This window comes from Cimex lectularius, unplaced genomic scaffold, assembly GCF_000648675.2.
Source record: "Cimex lectularius strain Harlan isolate CLEC.00 unplaced genomic scaffold, Clec_2.1 scaffold86, whole genome shotgun sequence".
Lineage (NCBI taxonomy): Eukaryota > Metazoa > Arthropoda > Insecta > Hemiptera > Cimicidae > Cimex > Cimex lectularius.
The window spans coordinates 159,622-183,528 of record NW_019392763.1 but is presented as its reverse complement, the minus strand read 5'-3'; the positions used below and the strand labels follow the sequence as shown (position 1 = coordinate 183,528).

Genomic DNA, 23,907 nt, shown 5'->3' with positions numbered 1-23,907 from the left:
TGTTGGCACTCAGTGTGAAGGATTAAGGGTTAAGGTTATGTGTAGAGGGCTCGAGCAGTAATGTTAGGATGTATCGAGATGTTGGTGTGGAACATTTGGAATTGGGAACGGATCAATTTGTTTAAAAAGAATGTTGAGGTACTTGTGGATGGTGAAGTTAGAGGTGATTGGAAGGTTTGGATGCGCTGGATGTTGGATGGTTTAGCACAGTTCCACTCCATGTCCAAATTGGTCGCAGTAAAGTCTTGTACAAGGTTGGTTTAGTGTCGACGGTCAAGACGTATTTCGGTCCTAAAAGTTTTCATAGTTGTCCAAATCCTCTTTTAAGTGGTGTCTCTTATGTCTTTTGTGCAAGTAATCCGTTGCCTATTGTCAATAGACAAGATCCAAAATATTTTATTTGAATGGAAATTGGTATCGTTTTGTTGTTGGTACAGTCGGGAGTGTTTTTTCAATATAAAGGTGCATTGGGTACAATTTTCTTCGTTCAGTCTTTTCTTACACATTTTGCACCAGTATTCGATAAGATCAAGACATTGTTGGATTTTGGAGATAGCTTGGATAGGATTCAAGCAAGAAGACAAAATTGCTGTATCGTTCGCGTAGGTTGTGATGATGGTATTGGGGTGAGCAGGTCAGCAGTATATATGATGTAAAAGACGGGACCAAGAATGCTCCCTTGCGGGATCCCGGCTTGTATCGGTATGATTTCTGAGAACTCGTTGCCGCCTTTCACTCTGAAGCACCGGTCGGATTTCAGGATAAGATAACAAAGAGTGGGGTAACCATTAAACGTTTATAGCCTGAGGACTGTTCAGATTTAGTGAAAATAAATTAATTGCCGGTGCGAACGCGCCAATATTTTTCATTTCAAAAAGCTCCTTCCCTCTTTTATCGTCCCCGACGATTTACCTTCATCTCAAAGGACATTTTGTTACCCCATAAAATATTTCCGTCGGAATTCTCTTCAACACTATCAAATCTTTATTTGAATCGCAACTGGCCGAAATGAGATTAATTGGGGCCTTTGTCCCCAAGTGATTTCACATCAGATAAAACGGGGGAAAACTTTTATCCGGCTCGCAATGGAAATTTTCTAACAGTGAGTCATCCGGGTTAGAGAAAAATAAATAAATTCACTTACACGAATGCAGGCATTCGGCGATTGTCGTCGCGTCCACGAAATATCCATGGCAAAGGACGCAAACCAGATGCGGGTTGACGTCCGTAAGCTTTGTTCTACTGCCCTCCATTCTGAAACAAACAACAAAACATTTGAAATAATACTTATAAATAAAAAATAGCTTCTTTTGATACAAAACTATCATTAAAGCGAAAAACAAATCAGAAAAATAATATCCGTCATTTCGGATTGTACAACTTTCATCGACAGATAGATAGTACAATAACTTCATGGGAACATTGCAACCTGACCGTGTACAATCCTTCCGGTCCGCCCAATCTCGCGAGTTTTGCTGTACTTTATTAGTTAGTACAAATGAGGATCGACCGTCAAAAACGAAATGGACAATGGTTGGGTTAATCACTTTCAAAGCTACCCTGCTCCTTAAAAATGCTTTCTGTTCATTTCCCTCCCTCTATACACCTATAGTTTCAATCATTTGCTACCATTAATGTATATATATGTGTGTAATGCTATCTTTATACGTGAGGTAATTAGTGACCGTTAGTCAATAATTATTCAGAAATCGTGAGATGCGGTCTGGTGTGATGTAGTTTTCAGAAAAGCATTTTCTTTATCGTGCCAACGTTTCGATCTTTATTGAGATCATCTTCAAGGCCTGGGATTTACAAACATTGTTTACATTTAAAAAATACATTTAGGATGTGGAAACGTTGGCACGATAAAGAAAATGTTTTCCTGAAACCTGCATCACACCAGACCGCATCTCACGATTACTGAATAACTATTTTGATATATGTATATAACAAATGATTATATATGTCATGTTTCATTGTCTTTCTGCCTCTGTCTGTCCTGTAGGTCTCTGTCTTTCTCTTGTTTCTCTTTCTCTCCCGCTGTCACTCTCTCTCTCTCTCTCTCTGCCTTTTGATTCATACATTTATTCTCTATTTTTATCAAATCTGTCAATGTCTCTATCTGTGTCACTATCTCTCTCTCTCTCTCACTCTCTCTCGCTCTCTCTCTCTCTCTCTCTCTCTCTCTCTCTCTCTCCCCCTTCATTTACTTACTATTTTTATATAGCTTTATTTCATGGTCAACACTTCAACTTTCTTTCTTTCTCTCCCCTCTCTCTCTCACTCTCTCTCTCTCTCTCTCTCTCTCTTCTCTCTTTCTCTCTCTCTCACTCGTTGTTGTTTCACTTAATTCACTCTCTCTCTCTCTTTCTTTACTGTTTTTCTTTCTTCTATCTATGATCCATGTTTTACTCTCTCTTTCTTTTCTATCAATCAATGTATATATGTGCGTTTGTCTTTCTCCCCGTTTCTTTGTCAAATCTGCCTCTCAGGCATTATATTCAATGTATGAAAATTGCATACAGTTGGTTGGTTTATCGGGTTTGCCAAGCTTTTCGAATGGGGCCGTCGTTGTATTAACTTAAAGGAATAAATAAAATTCAATCATTTTTATATATTTAGAAATCGTGAGATGCGGTCTGGTGTGATGTAGGTTTCAGAAAAACATTTTCTATATCGTGCCAACGTTTCGATCTTTATTGAGATCATCNCAATCTGATATCCCAATGTATGTATATATATGCATTTCATATATTTTATATTTATGGTTGTTGTATTACATGTAATATTTTGTATGAAGCATGTAGAATAAATATAATTTAAAAAAACCAGTCAATAGTAGGTTTAGATAATATTTAGTTTATTTTCGGAAACGAGATAGTACATTGGATTTTTCGCGAACGCATCTCTTCTGGGTCCGTATATCCTCGCTGTCCCATATCAGAGGGATGAACTGCACTGTTATACATAGCCTCTTGGGTCATTGTATAAAATAGAGTTTTTCTGTATTCTCGTTTTCTTCGGTCTTAGGAATACGTGTATATAAATAGTTGCAAGGCTAAAATTAAATTGGATGACTCAGCAATGTAAAATTTAACCATCTTTATCTGAAACTGCTTAAATGCTTGGTAGAGAATTTCATCAATTTTCTATACATGCTCGTAAGTTTGATGGTAGTATGTAATCAATCTTAACTTAAGTAGCTTTAAGACGATTACTTAAGCTTTTTGCATATTCATTTTAACCGTATTAATATTTTTAATTTTTATTATGGTTTTTAATATGGAAATATTCAATGTATGAAAATTGCATGTATGGTTTATCGGGTTTGCCGAGGCTTTTCGAATGGGGGCATCGTCGTAAAGTCGCTAACCGAAAGTTAACCCGGTGAAAATGGGGTTTATTTAAGCACTTTACCCGTCCAAGTGAAGACAAGCGATTAAAGGAAGAAGGTAAATGTTCTTGGGATGTGGGACAGGACGAGAGGTGGATGAGCAGGCGGGGGCTCGCCGGTTCCGCTCAGCCGTGAAACTAAGTCAAGCCGTGTCACCCTCCTTGGAATAAACTTCGCTGAATTATTTATCAACTACTAGGCCTAAAATAGAACACTTTACACGGTCGCTCCTGAAGAAAATTTACCTCAGGGGGTTGCCTTTTGATAAATATTAAATTTTCACTCGTATACAAACGGTGAACTTGTGTTATAGAAGATTTTTATCCAATTTGAAGTAAATGAAATTTAAAGTAAAGTTCACTAGTTTCGTGATCCGCTGGCCAATTAATATCTTTCAATTAATTAAGGTTTTTAGTTGAGATAAAAAAGTCAGTGTCACGAGCGGGATTCGAACACTCGATCTTCGGCTAAATGCGCCGCTACTCTACCACTTGAGCTATCGTGACTTCGATCCACTCGGACACCAACTCCCCATTTCAACCTACAACCTTTCGAATTTTCCCTTTTTCTGCCATTTTTCAAATGTCGTGTAATCAGGATTCGATTCTCGGTGACATATGATGTGGCTAGCTCAAGTGATTAGAGCAACCGCGTATTTGGCGAAAGGTCGTGAGTTCGAATCCCGCTCGTGACACTTTTTTCATTTCAACCAAAACCTTACATAAAAACTCGGAATTTAAAAAATGGCAAAAAGGAGGGAAAATTCAAAAGGTGAGGTTGAGATGGAAAGTTGTGTCCGAGTGGATCGAGGTCATGATAGCTCAAGTGGTAGAGCAGCAGCGTATCTAGCCGAAGATCGTGGGTTCGAATCCCGCTCGTGACACTGACTTTTTTATTTCAACTAAGAACTTTAAAGTAAAGGTTCGTCACCGCATTTTAACAGTGTTATTTCTAGAAGTTCATTTTTGATCATTTTCGTCTGCCTATCTTTGCTGGTTTGCTCAGACAGGCGCGTTTCGGCGTTCCGCGAGTTTCTGTGGTAAGCCTGAGTTGCCTTACACTGTTTATATCCCTAACCCATCACTTAAAATATGAACATCGAATCGCGTCTGACTGACCGACATAACAGAAAACGACGATGCTTGTCGTTTATCAGACCTCTAGACATGCTTTAACTTTATTAACTCCAAAAGCTGATCAAATTTCTGATCATTTTGGTCTGCCAATCCTCGTTGGGTCTATAGACTCGTTTCAGAGTTTGAAGGTCTTCTGCGGTCGACCTATGGCCAAATATCAAAATGCATCATATAGTCAAAAATAGTCAGAAACGAGAGAGCTACTGATTCATTGTTAAGTCAACCAATTTCACCTTTAGATATTTTTTGGTCTGCATATTCTCGCTGTTTTGATCGTCAGACACGGTTTGGTGTTACACATCCTACAGTGCAAAAGCTGTATCAGAGCCTCGCCCTGTTTATATCCTTGAACCATTTCTGTAGATGTAATACTGAAACGCCTCTGACTGACCAAAATAATCGGAAACGAGGAAACTACAGGTATATCAGCACACAAGACATGATTTAACCTTTATATCTTGAAAATATGGTTATGGGTCCTTTCAGATTTTTGGTCTGTCAGGCGCGTTTCTGTGTTTCGTCATAAATTTTTGATGTCTGAGTCGATGCCATGTGTATCCTTCAATGATCTTATTCACCTACAAAAATCGACCGATTTAACTTCTTGTTTGGCGTTTCCCGATTATTTTGTTCTCGCTGTTTTGATCTGTCAGACGTATTAAATGCCATCTTCTGTGGTGAGTACGTGCCATTGTGCTTTATCCTGCTTACATCCTCAAACCACAAAATATGGCGACCTCTGACAGTCTAAAACTGCGATGATATGCCCACTTCTCTAGGATTGAGGATACAAAGTTCATTGTGTCCTATCTTAAAATAAGATTGAAATACTTCACTCAAAAACATTAGCATTTTAACAAAAACGTTTATCTTTCTCATTATGAGCTTTTTTTTTTAAATCAACAGCGTTCGTGCGATCTGAAATGCGATATATTCCGCCATAAAATAAAAGAGGTAATTAAAAAACAACAAACTGTCTCCCACGGGTAAATAAATTTGTGGACGTTAGCACTGTTTCCTGAGGTGGAAGATGGGGTATTTACTGTAGGAATGGTAATCCGGAGGTAAACAGGGGCGCCGATCGATATATAGAGCCGGTGGAGGGATCGTGATAAATGAAGATTACCCTCAAAGTGTCAACACACCCTGAAAGGGGTAAACCATATCCCTCGATCCATTTTTCCCAAAAAAAGAAAAAAATCAAATTATACGAGATAGTTTCAGGCAAGGTTTTCCGAGGAAATTAACAGTTGAGGAAGAAAGCCGAATAGGGAGGTGGCGCCGCAGGATCCCTTCTTAATTTACAGGAAAGGTTTTTCCATTTACTTAACCTAATGTAACTCCTGAAGAGGAGGGAGTTGTAATCTAATAGAGAAGACGGAATGGGACGCCTTAATCACCTTTATATATAGGAAGACCATCTCTGTTTATCGTCTCACAGAACGACCTTTAGTTTGAAAAATGAAAGCTCATACTCTATTTCTACGTCCAACCTTGTAAGTCTACTAATTTACAATGGTGTTTGTCCTTAGATCTACTTCATGGGTTTTTTATTACCTCCTGAATGCATAAAACCCGTTAAAAATCTCGAAATTCCAAGTTTTACATGGCCAATTTTATATTTAAACACCAACCTCTTTATTACAAAACGTTAAGATTTTAAAAGATCGTTAAGATCTGTATCACAGTGTTTTTGTTTTATTACGTAGAAAAGCGATCTTCTCGATTCCATCAAGTGACATAGTAACCGGAGACGAACACGTATATCCATCTCCCCGTTCTCCACGGATTAGACCGATTGTCGGATGAGAATATTGGAAATGGAAGCGGGATGAAGAAATCAAATGGTAATTTACCCTGGGCTCATACGCGGCCAAAATGCGTTCGGCATACCAATACGTAACGGTTTATCGAATTCCTACTTTTCCCCTCTCGATCTGGCCTTATTTCCCAGAAGAAATCGCCTTATGCATACATCATTACTTCTTTTGATTTAAAAGACTTGGCTGCGTATTTCCAGGGTTGGAATAGAAGCACAAAGGCCTTGGTGCGTCGGGATTCTTATCTAAACTTGTTTATGCTAAGAGGTTTTCTGTTTTCCTTGTGCCCACGAAACAAGCCAGGTATTGAAAAGTCAATTTTGTGTGTATATCCTTTCCTGGCGCCACGATAAGCTGGGGATGACACGAAAAAAGTACAATTTCAAATTTCGAATTTCCCTTGGAATGCAAGAAGGAAGAAGGACCCAGGAAGATCATCAATGGATTTCGATGAGGTTCTACAATAAATTCCAACTGGAAGACGACGAAGGTGAAAAAAGCTCAAGACTGCTTTTGGATCAAATTCGCCGACCAACCCGATAATAGGGTAGAATCACTTCGCAAACTTTATAAAAAGTCCATATGATATGAGGTACCATAAGGTCATGTGATGAAAAGTGAGTTTCTGGTCAAATGATCGGGTATTGATATTCGTGATGTAAAAATCAAGGTCGAACGGTTTCCCGGTTTCAACAGGATAGTACGAAAAATATCCTATGTTCCTGATGGATGTTCTATGAACTCCGTGTCTTTGGAAAGGCTAATGGATACTAATGAGGTTCTGCAGGAAAGTGTATAATCATAACCTGCCTGAAAGACACTGTTAGTTGTCATCTAGGTGAAAAAAGCTGAAGACTGCTCTCGGATCGACTTAAGCCCGAGCAATCCGCTAAGAGGTAGAAACAATTCGCGATCCTTATAAAAAGCCGATGTGACTAAGAGGTGCCTTAAGATGATCATATGTGATAAAAAGTGGGTTTCTTCTTAGGGCCTAATCCTTGTGATCATTGGCTAAATCGAGATCGAACGACATTCCATTCTTTCAATAGCATAGGGTCAAAATTATCCATGTTATTTTTTTTCCTTTACGAGGATTCGCAACAGCAGAGGTTATATCAACCCTCGGGGTGCCTGTGTTTTTGAAAAAAAAGCCCATTTGTAAGTATGTCGGATTCGAATGCAGGGCCGCTGGATTCGAACCCGGGACCTTTACCTTATAGTGTTGAGCGCCGTGTCAACGCCTAAATCGTTGCGGCCACCGACGCACCCTACATATAAGAAAAAATCATTAATCAAGAGACTGTATCAGGTGGCTCTTCCATGACTTTTATTATGTCCTTGGAAAGTATTCCGGGTTTCTACTGAAAACTGAATTATCATAAACAGCCAAAAGTACTGGCGTACATTCCAGGGAGAGTGTACTATCGAAAAACACTATCTGTTGCTAACTACAAGACATGGTGGAGGCCGAAAGAGCGGTACATTTATTCACAAATGGATCTACTCTATAGGAGTTCAGAAATTCCACAACTTTAAAAAAGCTCACGTGAGAGATTTTACCAAAAATGAACGCAAGGTTTGATGAACAGTGGTTTGTGGTCCGATCACAATACTGGTGGACTATGGCAAAATCGAGGTTGAACGGTTTTCCGTTGTTTGAATAGCACAGTGTGAAAAATATTCGTTTTATTGTTCTTTTGGACTTAAGAAAAAGCTATACGTCAAGACATCTCACAACTATATGACCTCGGGAGGCTAAAATCCCAAGAAGAGTATCAATGGTCATTGATGAGGTTCTACAGAAAACTGTATAATCAAAACATCCACAAGTACTGGCGTACTTTTCAGGGAGTATTATCAAAAGACTCCATTTGTCGCTATCTAGAAAAACACGGTGAAGTTGAAAAAGTGTCGTAGGCCTTTTTCACAAATGAACATACCCTAGCGGAGTTTAGAAACATCCTAAAATCTTTGAAAAGGCTCATTTAATATGAGATTGTAAGATGTGTGGTGAAAAGTGCGCTAAGCCAGGAACACACTTACCCGATGCTACGCCATGCAACGCTACCCGACGCCTTGCCACGTTTTGGTGGGGTGTGCACATCTATCCGACGCAAGTACACATCGCGTACGGACCACAGAGTTTATCACAATAATCACTATAACAATCGCAACGCGTCTTTTGTTCTTAATGCATTATTTTAAGCAAAACCTTGTAATAAATTTTTATGTTGAACCGGCACACGGGCACTACTGGGTCTGTCTTCACTCGCTGGTTTTTTTGTTTGAGTTATTCAAACACGTTTCGGCATTACGCCATCTTCAGTGAAAAACTGCGAAATAAATTAATGTAAAAAGCTCAGTTAAGTGTAATAAAGCCCGCAAAGAAATTAATTACTGCCATACAAGAGGGCTTATACAGTAACATAATTAATATGTTAGTAATGAAGTCGCCTAAACTTGCAAGTCAATCTTAAATTGAAAGATGGTGCTTTGGACACTGGTTGATTTGAATAAAGTAAGAATATATTGCTATAAGGCTTTCATTTTTTGATAGTAGCTTCCTTTATGATGGGATGATGGGGTTTGGTCTGCGAGTTTAGTTTTTCACTGAAGATGGCGTAATGCCGAAACGCGTTTGAATAACTCAAACAAAAAAACCAGCGAGGGAAGACAGACCCAGTAGTGCCCGTGTGCCGGTTCAACATGAGTTCGCCAACTCGCAGACCAAACCCCATCATCTACAATAAATTGTTAGTTAAATTCATTAGATCAAAAAATCTTATTCCGGTATTTTCTACCAAACCATTAAAATTAATTTTTTAAATAAAAACTAACTAATTTTTAATCACAGTTAATTTGGTTTAGATTAAAATAAGTATGTTGTAATTAATATAAAGACAATAATACATATAGTTTGAATAAAAATATGAGTGTCCGGTTCTTTTGTCTTCGACTGTACTCGATGCGACCCGACGAAAATCTGTACAGTGGGGATCGCATAGCATCGGGTAGTTGTGCACGGGGGTAATGGAACCTTATGGAAAATCGGAGTTTTGATTTGCGTCGGGTAGCATCGGGTAGCGTCGCATGGCGTAGCATCTGGTGTGTTTTTGGCTTAAAGCCGAGAACACACCCGATGCAACGCCATGCGACGCTATCCGATGCTACCCGACGCCTTGCCATGTTTTGGTAGGGTGTGCTCTTCTGCCCGACGCAAGCACACGCCGGTTCAGTCACACAGCGTGTATCACAATAATGAGTATCACGCTAGCAACGCGACGAAAATCTGGACAGTGGGGATTGCAGAGCGTCGGGTAGGTTAGCGTGGCATAGCATCGAGTAGATGTGCACGGGGGTAATGCAACCTTATGGAAAATCGGAGTTTGGATTTGCGTCGGGTAGCATCGGGTAAGTGTGTTTCTGGCTTAAGTCTATGAAATTCTGATACCCTTGGGCAGTGGCTACTGGTCAATCGGCTTTTCCGGTTTCTGCAAGGGGGTGTGTTTAACTACGAAGGAATTATTCACGATGAGTTGGTTCTTGGTAGATCCTCTGAACTTTGACCCCTACTGACAACAGTAGACTTATTGCTTATTAAGACATAGGTTATTCCTTGTTTCGAAAGCCCCAAGGAGTGGTTACCCCAGAGTAGGGACAAACATTTAATTTCGAAATACTGGAATATATATAGAGAATAGAGGTTAATACTAAAATAAAACAACTCGTCAAAACAGAGTTTGTTGACAACGAGGTTAAAAACTTGTACATTCATCATCGATCACCCAGGTCCATTCTCGCTGATTTTGTCAGACTAATTTATCCTTTTCGCCGTTTTCAGTGGATGATATGTGTTTTATTATGAATCGTGACCGTTCTATTGAGTAACAGACCCGACAGGCGATCACGTGTCGCAGACTTCACCATAATATTTAAGTTTTTATAGGTAATTTAAGTTTTGTAGTTCGGTTTTTTCGATAATTTTGTTCTGTCAGACGTTTTCACCCTTTTAGTGTGGTAGTGCGCCTCACCCTGCTTATAACTCTGATCAACTAACACTGGCGATATACAGAAATGTGCCTAACATAAACTGATAACAGGCGGACTTGATGATTTCGGAATTCAAATAAAAAAGTCTTGGGAATAAAACTTAGTAATAAGCACAAGGAAATTGAGGTAAACAAGCAATTCACCGCGTTTTAATGGGGTGGAAATAATTCCTCGGCGTAACTTTAAAGGGTATCCGTATTTTCTGCCTTCCCTTTGCCTGAATAGATGCACCGTAAACGACTTTGCCCTAGGGACTGCGATCGGCCGAGGGTGGGTAAGCGAGGCAATTTACTTTTCCAAGGTAACAACCAAGGCTATCCTCAAGTATCCTTTGTAAAATACGCGTCGGAGTGGGTAGGAGGAAGTACGACGGCGAGGGGGCGGCCAGGGGGACGGAAATGGTTGGTGGGCCCTAACCCCCCTTTTGTTAACACCGACACACTTTCAAATTGAATACACAAGGCTTCTTCTTATAGGAGGAAGAGAGAAAAGGGGAACACGCGACCCATTCTGTAAAACCAGTTTCACGATGTTGCAGTATTTCCGATGACAAAAGTAGTTTGGGCTGGGGGTATTTTTGGATTTACGGCTTTCACCGGCGCCCGCTGAGTCGTCATTGCCGACAAATATCGGGTTATTTATTTCTGAATTTTAAGTGAATGTATTAATTTAAATGATTAAAAACTTTCAAACAAAAACAAAACCATAAATTCATCAAATAGTAAGTTCCATTACAAAGGTGTCGATGATATGAACCTTACAAATTAGATTTGTGAAAATTTTCGTTGTTAGATTTGTTTCTAAATTCCAAAAAAGCCAGATGGAGAAAGCCAAGTTGAATATAGCTAAAAGGACTTATTTAAAAAATGGAGCGAGCTTTGTAGTTGAGGCCTCTTTCAGACGAAGCGATTTTGTTGATTAACTAAGTTGCCCGGTTGACTCTCAACTAGCTTTCTGCCGTGTAAACTCTTCTTTGCTGGTTTCACACCAGGCAACTTGCGGAATCAACCTCTCTTCCCGGGAGGTCAGTACGATATTAAAACCCGAGGAAGCAGGAGCACTTCTTGTGCTTGCTCTTCTGCAAAAACAAAAACAAAAAACCCAGTAAAGATAAGTGTGGGTTTATCCGTTGTAATAAAATTGGGAAACGGGCGCTTTCTCACAAATACTGTTATACGACTTTCCTCCAGCTTCGCTTCATTTAATTTTTAATAATCCTCACACCTCATGTCCTATATCGCGGGACTAATATGAATTTCTTCAATGAACTGCTCCAAATTGAAACTTACAATTGTAATGTTTTCCATGGTGAACACAGTTGACTCGACTAGGCGACACAGGTGAAGAACGAATGCCGAGCATTGCCTTTTGTGTTGAGTCAACCAGTGGGATGAGAACGTGAGGGGCACCCGCCTGGCCCGGTTTAACTTCTTAAGGTGGCCATTCACGATCACTCCAAATGGAACCGCGCCAAGCCGTACAGCTCCATTCGGAGTGCCTGAAATTTGAGGGGGCATTCACGACCGCTCCACAGCCAGTCGCTCCGAACGTCAACCAGTGAATTACCTTCTCAAAATGGATGACGATCTCTTGTGCTACTCTTCTGTTTATTTACATATTAAAAGCAAATAATCGAAGAGGAAATGGTGTAACAAGTAGCTCCTGAACAGAAGCCGAATACCCACATCAATTTGATGAAAGATCTTTCCCTTGAACCCGCTGATTGGAGGAACTAGTTAAGGATGGATGAAACGTCTTATTTATTCATTATAGTGTTCTATTGACCAAATTACTTCTTTCAATTATTTAATATTTTTTGTAAGGTTTTGGTTGAAATGAAAAAGCTAGTGCCACGAGCGGGATCTGAATCCATGGCCTTCGGCTAAATACGCCGCTGCTCTACCACTTGAGCTATCGTGACTTCGATCCTCTCCGACACCAAAAAATGGCAAAAAGAGAGAAAATTCGAAAGGTTGTAGGTTGAGATGGGGAGTTGGTGCCCGAGTGGATCGAACTATCGAAGTCAGGATAGCTCAAGTGGTTAGCGCAGCGGCGTATTTAGCCGAATGTCGTGGATTCGAATCCCCTCGTGACACTATTTTTTCATTTCAACCAAAACCTTACAAAAAAAAGATTAACGTCTTATTTATATTTACTCCAGCTTGTTACCCCCTTGATTAGAAAACAAAAGACAGTCATGAGAGAAATCATCACTACATGAAAGGTTGGCAACCACATTACGATTTCTCGCTACAGGGATGAACTACAAAGAACTTAAGTTCTCTACTACGATTTCTGATCATTGTTAGGGGTTATCAATACCGCATCTCTCATTGCATTTGTATCCTTTGTTTTGAAAACGTCGACCAACTGGTTGAGGATCGAATTTCTTTTATTTCTATCGTGGTAATATAATCATTGTCCACCACTTTCATAAACATGGTAAACTTTCATACAATTCAATCACCTCAACAATAAAATCTCGATTGGATGTCATTACCAATAAAGAATAAACGTTTTTGACTTTTTGAGAATGTACGACGGAGATGTTTGCTCAGTGACAGAAAGAGGGAGACTGCGCTAAAAAAACGCGTGTTTCCCATTCACGACTAAGCCAGCGCTCCAAAATTCCACCGTTCACGCCAGGTTTTCCCATTCACGAACGCGCCTTGCCGTCGTCGCGCCGTAGATATTTGGAGTGGCGCGATGGAGTTTGGACCGGTCGAATATTCGGCACAGCCCGGCACGCCAGTTCAGTTTTGCCATTGATGTGGTTTTTGGAACGGCGTCGCTCCGTTTGGACTGCTAGGAGCGATCGTGAATGGCCACCTTTATAGGTTTAATAAGTTCCATTTTCCCGTTGTAAAAAAGGCATGTAATTCTTGTTAGTATGAATGGCAAAAAGGAACATTATACAAGCCATACTCCGTCTAACTCTAACCTAAAATTTTTGGGTGTAGGCATGGCATAAGATGAGCTTTCCAATCTTTTCGTCAAACAAGCTCATATATATTGTACAACATGAGTTAAGATCAAGGAGCAACCAAGTCTCAGTTAACTCATGCTTCATACGCGTTCCCGTGTTTTTGTTAATCCAAGCTCCTTAAAACAGCTCGAACCAGCCATAACATATATTGCTTCCTGCGTATATTGAATTCTTCTACCCTGACAACCAACTCGTTAGCGTTATTCCAATTAAACAGGGAAGTCTGATTTCTTGTTTTTGTTTACTTTATACTTATCTGACCAGTAGATAATACTAATTATTGAATAATGATTCCGGGGCATTCCGAAGTTATCCGAAAACCCTTAGACCGAAAGAAAACAAAGCCATAAACATCGAAGAAAAGAGTCGTTAATTGTTTCGGCTTGACGGTTATTTATTCTGATGGTTACACACGATAGAAACGTCTGTTTTGAGCCGGCACCTTATGATCATGGCGAGAAACCGAAACTCACCTGACCGTGAAGGCAGATGAATATAACTGAAGAAGTTACTGATAAAACTAATCACTATGAAAATGCATTTTGTTGTGGAATGATAAGTGATGAACGAGTTTGGCTGACTCCTTTGGTCCGCCTATTCTCGCTTGGTATGTCTAAAACGCTTTCCATATATTTTGTCATTTTTTTGTTTGTAAAACGTTACGGGGCCTATATTTTATTTACTTCTTTCAATTAATTATTCTTTTTATGTAAGGTCTTGATTGAGATGAAAAAGTTAGTGTCACGAGTGGGATTCGAACCCACGACGTTCGGCTGTCGTGACTTCAAGTGGTTGGAGCAGCGGCGTATTGAGCCGAAGGTCGTGGGTTCGAATACCGCTCGTGACACTAAATTTTTCATTTCATCTAAGACCTTCCTTAAAGATTAAAAAACTTCACTATTTTTCGTGGTCCGCTTGACCAATTAATATCATTCAATTAATTAAGGTTTTAAGTTGAGATAAAAAAGTTAGTGTCACGAGCGGGATTCGAACCCATGACCTTCGGCTTGATACACCGTTACTCTACCACTTGAGCTATCGTCACCACTTAGTGACCGAGTGGATCGAAGTCACGAAGGGGCGTATTGAGCCGAAGGTCGTGGGTTCGAATCCCGCTCGTGACACTAACTTTTTCATTTCAACTAAGACCTTACATAAAGATTAAAAAATTATAATTTTGCATAGTCTTTACATTGAAAAAATATAAGTTAGCCAATGAATTGTGTCTTGTGTTATATTCACTGATGTACAGTATGTTTGGCTACTCGTGTTACAAACTTTGCCAGTGGATTCTAGATTCAATTCAAGCATTTAGTCCGCTATTGTCGGCTTCGTTGATAGAATTGGAATGAAAATTTAAATAATAGTATAATAAAACAAATAGAAATAATAAAATAAAAGACGGTGGCTCTGGCCTATGAGCTGATGCCAAAAAAAAAAGAAAAAAGTTCGTTCTCCTATCTAACCTTGCTTATAGCAAAGTTACACCGGTAAAGTTTGCATCTTTCTGTGTTTACATCAGCGCAGCCAATTCTTTAATTTTTGGGACTAAAATGTATCAGTAGTTTTGCACTATAACCGATTCATTAATTTTTGTAGCTGTCGAGTTAGCGTAGTTTTTGCGTCTATTGGCTGTTAGCACTTCCAAATCGGAATTTGAAAGAGGCGGGAAGCCGTACAACTTACAAGCTTCAACCTACAACCTTTCGAATTTTCCTTCTTTTTTGCCATTTTTCAAATGTCGTGTAATTAGTGTTCGATTCTCAGCGAATAATGAGTGGGGAGTTGGTGTCCTAGTGGATCGAAGTCATGATAACTCAAATTGTTAGGGCAGCGGCTTATTGAGCCGAAGATCGTCATTGCCATTTGGTCAATTGGACCACGAATTCTAATGGATGAATTCCAAATGTCGTAGAGTAGAGGCGTATCAAGCCGAAGGTCGTGGGTTCGAATCCCGCTCGTGACACTGACTTTTTATCTCAACTTAAAACCTTAATTAATTGAATTTGTTAAAAAGTTCACACGTTCATCTTCATCTTCCTCCAGACATTCACTCTGCTATGTGGCAAATATCTCTTCGCTTAATGTTACCTGATTTAAAACCTGTGTATTCATGTATTAAGATATTTATGGGTTTATATCTCTTTATGGTATTAAAGCGGACAAGGAAACGATCAAATACAGTTTCATTACCCCTCAGGCAACAAGAAATCGCACGAAATTTAAATTCACCGAGTTGCTGTTTCCTTATTCTTCCGTATCGTACAAACAACCCAGCTCATGTTTTTTATTGGTTTCGGTAATTTCCTCGTTATTACTTTAATGACGACCCGGAATAAGGTGAACTCCAGGCTTAAGAGGTTTAATCTTGAAGTTCACCTTGGGCTACATTGCAAGTCGGAATACATTGTGATGGATCATTGATACAAATAAAACATATGTTCCGTTATTTCTGGAATCTTTTCGCAGTCTTTGGCCCTTGTTGACAACTTCATCCACTCCCTTTTTTTTCAATCACGAATATCTTTGGATAAGTTTCAAATATTCGCGTGCGCGGCGCAATTAAACGATCAAATCTATTATTACAAATCGAACAAACTGACTTGATTTAAATTATATCAAACAGTTTTTGTAATAATTTGTTTGACGATAGTGGGTGGTATCAGATTCTTTCTGCAAGTCCACCCTCGGACTAATCCAATCCGTCTTCCTCTTTTTTCGTTCCTAGCCTCCGCCTAAATCTCAGCCTAGTCTGACGTTATTTACGTTATGCAGGGACGGAATGAGGGCTGAACAACCCTCCTTTTAGCACCTCGTAAACACCCCAGCATCAACCACCCTCGCCTCCGATTGCCGCTGATACTTAGTTTTCCTTTCGTCATCTTCCTGGATAGATCTACTTACACTAACCAACTTGTCCGAGTGATATGATTTACAATTATTATGACATTAGTAAATAATAATCTGGACGAGATTGAGAGGTGAACATTTACATCTGGTGTACGTCATTCTTCTGCGCAATTCATATAATTGGTTCTCTAATAATAAACCTAGTCTGATTATTCTCACTTGTTTGGTCTGCAAAACGCATTTCGGCTATTAATATTTAAGTCGTTAAATTAAAATTCTAATTGTGAAAAATTTTCTCGATGTCTGTTAAGTGATGAAATAGGTTGATTGCTACACATCATTTTTGGTCTACCAATTTTCGCTGTTTTGGTCTTTTTGCCATGTTCAATAGTTCTGAATGTTATTTTGTAAATCGCGTTCTTAGATTGTAAAACCAGGCCGGGCCTGATCGGGGACGAAATGTGACCCGATCATATCGCAGACCTCGCCGCTATGTTTCACAATTCAATTATTGTGTCAGTCGTATCCGTTTATAAATTTGTGAAATGGGTTAAGGTAAAAGCGAACTTTCATTCATAGAAAATACATTCACACAAGTACGATTTGTTTGATCGTTTCCAACTGTAATGGTCTATCCTGTTATCTGGTTTTGTTGTATGGTACACTTTCCTCGTTTCCCCACCATTCAAGGTGGGTTTGTTATATAAAAAGGACACGACTGATGTAAAAATACACAGACAGACCATTAAAGATGGCGAAAAGTCAGCTGATGGACCAAAACATTAAGGATTAGCACACCAAAAATGGACAGAATTGAACATCTAAAACAGACTTGCTCCACAGTAAATAAAATTCATTTATATTTATTGGTCTAATTGACCAAATTACTTCTTTCAATTAATTATTCTTTTTATAACGCCTTGGTTGAGATGAAAAAGCTAGTGTCACCAGCGGGATCTAAAACCTAAATTAATTGAATGTTATTAACTGGTCAAGCGGACCACGAAAAATAGTGAATTTTTAACAAATGGTGGAATGATTCTGATCACAATTAGAAAATTCTTCGTTTCGGTATCTGGGTATTCAGCCGAAATAATGTATGAGGTGATGAAAAATGTGACCAGATCATCATAACTTGGTTATATCCTACAAAGCAAGTGGTTTTATGTAAAGAAAACGACAAAATAAACGCACGGACCAAACTGGTGAAATTCCGAATGGCGTCAGAGTGACTAACAGCGAAGATGGACAGACCAGATGACCGGAAAATAACGAACTACAGATTATAAGAATATAACGATAAACAGTTAATTCATCAGTAAAAAGTAGGCTGTCATAAAGGGATCCAGGACAATCATAAAATCGTTTTGGAATCTATCACCCGGATAGAAAGAAGAAGTGAGATATTAAAAGATGTCCGATGCCTTCGGTCATGCCCATAAAAGGCAACTAAAACGTTTCTTATATAAAAAGGGCACTAACGAAATAGGACACTGACCTGCCATTGGCAAAACACCGAAATGCATCTGATAAACCAACACATCGAAGATGGACAGACCAGGACGACCGGAAACTCCCAAATTTATTAAAAAGTTACGGAATCGCTTACAAGAAAATACATATAATGTGTGAACTCTTCAGCAAAATGTGGAGTATAAATGATCAAGGCACATCATAAGTTCAGACTACCACAATCACTATTTATGCCGTATGGAAGGAAATAAGACATATAAAAGGTCCGATGGATTCGGTCATGCCCATAAAAGCCACGTAGAACGTTCGTTATATAAAAGGGACGCAAGTGACAAAATTAGACCTGACCTCTGATGAAATGCCGAATGTCGTCTGATCGAGGATGGACAGTCCAAGAAGACCGGAAACAACCCAATTAAAAACTTAGATACGAAATGGCATATTTTATACAAGACAAGCAGTGAACACCCAAAAAAGCAGAATGGTTCAGACAGTTTGCTGTCATAAATGATCTGGGCACATCAGAAGTTCAGATTACCACAATTACCAACTATGCCGGATGGAAAGAAGACATGACGGTTAAATATGTCCGATGGCTTCGGTCACGACCATAAAAGTCACGTGAGACTTTTTTTCCAGGGTTCGCTACAGCAGAGGTCATACCAGAAGTTCAGATATTACCACTCATACCACGAAGCAAGTTCACATACTCTTGGGGTGCCGGGCCGGTGTTTTTGAAAGTTATAATAAAAAATACTATTAGGCACTACTACCAATTGCTTCGGTCATGTTCTTAAAAGGCACGTTTTCTACTACACAACTGACAAAATATGGCACAGACCAACCTCTGGCGAAATGCCGAAAGGCGTCTGACGGAGAGGCAGTGAGGACACATCAGGCTGACTAAACTTCAAAATGATAAAATCTAGAAATTGGTATGGATAAAAGGTAAACCAGCAAAAATGTGGAATGATCAGTTTCTACCATCAATGATCAAGGATGATAATCAGAATTATTAGTCAGTATACTTCGTTTCGGAATCAACGTATTGAGCCGGAAAAAAAGAAATCAGGTGGTTAAAAATTACTTATGCAATAAAAGGGACACAACCGACAAAATAACACACAGACCAACTTCTATGAATAGTAAACCAAGATGACCGCAAGCGGCCAAACGAAAAAGTTTTGTTTGGTCTTCTACTGCATGGGGACAAAATTGATCTTTTTTTGATAGCCTTTTTAAAATAATTTATTTATTGGCCCAAAGCGTAAAGATGACAATACCGTTCACAGTTGAAAGAAAAGAGATTTTTTTAAAATTTTATCAAGGATTGAGTGCGAATCTAAAGCTTTTCTTTTAAACCAAAATGTCTTAAAAGTCCCTGTCGAAATGGCACAATTTAATTAGGAAGTTTTGAATATAAGGGCTTTTGAACAAAAGGAAGGATTTGCATTAGACCAGTAATTGTAATTCAAGGAACGACCTGGTAGCGGTGTCTAATTTCCAGCATGCCGTCCACCCCAATCTGGTATTCATGGGAGGGCGGAAGGGGCGGCAACCCCTGACCGCCGCAGTTTTTGACGCAAAACAAGAAAAATAGGGTCCGAAGACGTTATTTCCCAGGAGATTTACCCAAGGCGTCTTCAGATGCAAATTCACGACCATTTTATTTGTAAATATTGCGGGGCGTCGGATTTTGAAGTCGTTACAAATGAAGGATTCGAAGTGGGCAAAAGGGAGGAAAAGGCCACCGAGAGGGTGGAAATTGGGGTGGGCGGTCATTCATTAATCTGCGGCGAACGTAAAAGAGATCCCACGATTATAAGAGCTCTGTAATTACAAGATTTACTTGCTTGGGGGTAGATTTGTTCAAGTTTCATGTTGTTTTATACACATACTATATTCAAACACACTAATTTAGGTAATAAAAAACATGAAAACACATGGGATAAATCTATAGCGTATCAAATATAAAAATACGATGTCCTGCCTAGTCCTCTTTCTTCAGCGGTAAAGTTTTTAATTAATCTCCATTAATTTTCCATACCTGAACGTAAGTTTAAGAGAAATTACGCATTTCAATATCACCTCAGGGTCACATCCATTCCAACCATGCCATACTGAAAACTGTTCGGGGTGCTTTTCATTTTTCTTTTCCTCCAATGTTTAAACAGCAAAAGGCAAAATGATAATTTACTTTTGTCACCCATGCCACACGGACCGACAACAGCAACGAGAACTGACATAACTGGGAGAAAACTGAAGGTATTAGAAATGATAAATGATGGAGTGAGTGTGGTGTTCAATCCTTTTAAAAAAGATGGTTCCCACTCACAGTAAGTTGTTTTGCAACGATCCGGAATTCGAGCCCTTTAGCTCATAATCAGGTTGAAGTACTTCTACAACCACGTCTTTCGACTTGAATTGCCAAAGTGAACCCGCTGATACCTCCGCCAACGCGATGTTCCAATTAGTTATAATTTCCGCGTTTCGCACGTTCAAATTAAGCGCCATTAAAAAAATCAGCTGCTAATTAGAACGTCACGTTGGCGGAGGTATCAGCGGGTTCACTTTGGCAATTCATGTCGAGAGACGTGGTTGTAGAAGTCCTTCAACCTGATGATGAGTAAAGGGCTCGAAATCCAGATCGTTGCAAAACAACTTACTGTGAGTGGGAACTATCTTTTTAAAAAGGACTGAAGGTATTTGTACGCATGCCATATAGTGAGTATTATGTAACATATCTGGCATAATACAACGTAGACAAGCCACTATGGAAACGCGACGAAACAAGAGGGAATGGTCAGATCTGTAACGACTGAACTGCAGGTTCATCAGGTCTGCCTATCTTCGATGTTTTAGCCTGTCTGACATTTTCCAAAATTCCATCATGCCATATGGTGAGTATTATGTAACTTGGGATACAACGGGCATAATAATACGCAACATACCACTTGAGAATGCCTAAACGCGACCAAACAAGAGGGATGGTCGGATCTATTTGTAACGTTCGAATTGCAGGTTCATCAGGACTAATGCTTAACATGTTTGAAAACCTCGTAACAACACCAGAAAAAAACAAAAAACCAACAACGCACAAATATTAACTAACAACGGAAATAACCGCCACCAAGACTGAACAATGAGCACGACGACCACGCCCCCTAACGCAACGCCCCCAGCGACAAGCTACAGACGAAATATTATATGAACCTAACTCAGACAAAATGATAGACAGGTTTTCACTGAAGATGGCGCAAACACGTTTGACTAACTCAAACAAAAAACCCGCGAGTGAAGACAAACCCAGTAGTGCCCGTGTGCCGGCTCAACATGAGTTCACCAACTCACAGACCAAACACTATTATCATCTTAGGGTTTGAGTCAGAAGTTTGGTCCTTTCCGAAATTCTGGTCCACCCATCTTCGCTGTTTTGGCCTGCCAGACAACTTTCCGCAATTCTTTATTTTATATTAATCCATTTATGTTTAATAGTCTAATAGACAATAGTTATTTCAATTAATTATTCTTTTTATGTAAGGTCTTGGTTGAGATGAAAAAGCTAGTGTCATGAGCGGGATTCGAACCCACGACCTTCGGCTAAATACGCCGCTGCTCTAAACTACTTGATCTATCGTGACTTCGATCTACTCGGACACCAATTCTCCATCTCAACCTACAACCTCTCGCATTTTGCATCTTTCTGCCATTTTTCAAACATCGTGTAATCAGGATTCGATTCTCAGCGACTTTATTTTACATGGTGAGTATTATATAAATAGGAAAAAAACACTAGAGAAATGACGAAACGTGTCAGACCAAACTAGCGAGGATAGGCGGACCGTGCATAACGACCAAATTACAACATCAAGCCCGCATATTATTCTCGCAGACCGTTTTTGAGATTATTTAAGTAAAATCGCTCTTATTATGCAGCCTAAAGTAATACACAAACCATAAGCAATATGATTTTTGGTCGTCTCCGCCTCATCGGGCTTCGTATTGTTATTTCTTTGACCAATGCATAAAGTAAGGTCAGGAAAAAAAAATCATTGCCAGGGCGATGATCATTCACTGCCCATAAACTAGGTTTCTATGCTGCTGGTGTTTTTAAATTAATGTGAAAGGTACTTAAAAAAAGCAAGTTATCGTAAAGAAGCGATAAACCCGACTATCAGTCTAGTCTTTGGAGGACGTATCTATCGTAGAGTTCACCGAATGATTTGATTATTGATCGCTTGAAGAAAATATCCTTCTTGACGTGGCATCGAAAGGCTTTTAAGATGGAAAAATCCCTCCTTCTATGTGAAACGTCTTGAATACTAAAACCTCCCGACGGTCGTTTCCCCAATTCGCCCTTCACGACGAGTCCAAGCCGCAAATTACATGGAAAATGTTTGCAATTGTATCTTCCTGTGGTTGAGCGCTCCCGCCCGGGACACCTGAACGCTAGACGGAAGCCCTCATGAAAATATACACCTGCTGTTGGAGCCCTACACCGGAACATGCTAAGTCTTCATGAAAAGATCTTATAATTCGTGGTTCGTTATATATTTATATATAGTAAAGTAATGGCGGATTTTAAGTTATGTAATGTACTTAACGTTCTTATTTATTGTGCTTTGTATAGATAGATACGATTTTCCAATTACTGTGTATTTCCATTTACTGCAATTCTTGTTATTCATTTTAAATTTTGATTCAATTTGAGATAACTGACGTTTCAGTTATAGACGTATTTCGCTTTTAAGCAGATTAATTGGCGCGCACAATGGAGGTTCATAGCCTGGCTAGGTGGAATTGAGGAACCGGTATCACCAGATTTCTATGAAGGATATAGTTTTTCACAAACTTCAGGGCGTGTCGAAAATAATTTTGTTTGGCATTGCCTCTATCTATTTGGTATTTATTGCTGAGCACCTGTACACATGTGTACTGTATAGATGTCGGAGGTGGTATCGACGATAATAATCCGATTATCGGTCTTAATGGCCCGATAAGTCAACTAATCGTGCTTAGTTTATCTGTCAGGATAAACTTAAGCAACAGCTCAAACTAAAAACCCAACATACTGGGAGGTCAGTCGACGCCGTTTAGTACAGCACTACCGGAACTGGAAGGTTAAGGTTAGAAGAAATCGGTCTATTATGGCTGAGTACCAATTGTCTGTTGCAATCTCACTTATTGTTTTAAAGCTCTTAGTTAAACCTAAAAGGGCCGAATTACACCCTAGCGAAGCCTCATGGACTACGATTATCCAAGCTTAAGCCCATGCAATGCAACTACGTGCACATGAGTTAATACAGAAAAATATGAAAGGTGCACTGGCTCAGACAGCCAGGCAATATAGTCACTAAAAGCGTATGCTTTCAACTCCATGGCTGGGAGTGCCTAAACTGCCTAATGACTCTGGGAAAGCAAAACAAGATTACATTTAAGTGGGGTGACATGAAGACAGAAGGAAATGAATAGGTTGACCGACCAGCCAAAAAAAGGGCAACCCTCTCACACATGCGACCAGAACCAAAACTAAGTACTCCAAAGTGTATGCTTGAGTTGGAATTGTAAAACTGGATTGAGAGAAAAACTAAGAATGGACAATTGAGACAATACTCCAGGTATGAGGCAAGTTAAGAGATTTATGAACATCTCAAAACGAAAGGCGAAAAAAACTCCTCTCCTCAACAGGCAGGATTTGAGACAAATTAGAGGCCAATGCTCTCTTAACTATCATCTTAAGAAGATGAGCAAGGCTGAGAAGGAAACATGCCCCGGCTCTGCCAGGAGGAACCAGACACATCTGAACATATCCTTTACAAAAGTACAGGGTTACACCATTTATTGTTGCCACTCCGGTAGGACATTTTTCATACCCAAGGAGAACCATGAAGAGGTACTGAGGAAAGCGCTCTGTTTTATAAGGAATAGAGACTTACCAAGTTATGTCTTATAGCGGTTCCACAATAGTAAAAGGTGCAGTTGAGAAAGAATTGCATTCTGCGTCAAAACCCCCCCCCAAAAAAAAAAAAACCGAAAACAAGCGAAATGCTTTTTATTCACAAAGCTTCGTTAAAGGTTTACGTTTGTATCCTTGCCATGGTATTTTCTATCTCAGGAAGCCTCCTGCGTAGGCCTTCGTACTAACATGTTCCTCAGTTTCTTCTTCTTCCTGACTCTATGCTACTGCTACTCAGTCTT

At 39.5% G+C, this 23,907-nt stretch overlaps 1 protein-coding gene across 1 annotated transcript in view; it reads right to left on the bottom strand.

The window, feature by feature from the left end:
- Positions 1-23,907, bottom strand: part of LOC106670190 (polycomb group protein Psc-like) — a 117,724-nt gene that overhangs the window by 56,153 nt on the left and 37,664 nt on the right. The window contains exon 2 of the mRNA XM_014400296.2: positions 1,145-1,254. Coding sequence (XP_014255782.1) covers positions 1,145-1,253 — 109 coding nt within the window. The 5' untranslated portion in view covers position 1,254. The remainder of the gene's footprint in view (positions 1-1,144; positions 1,255-23,907) is intronic.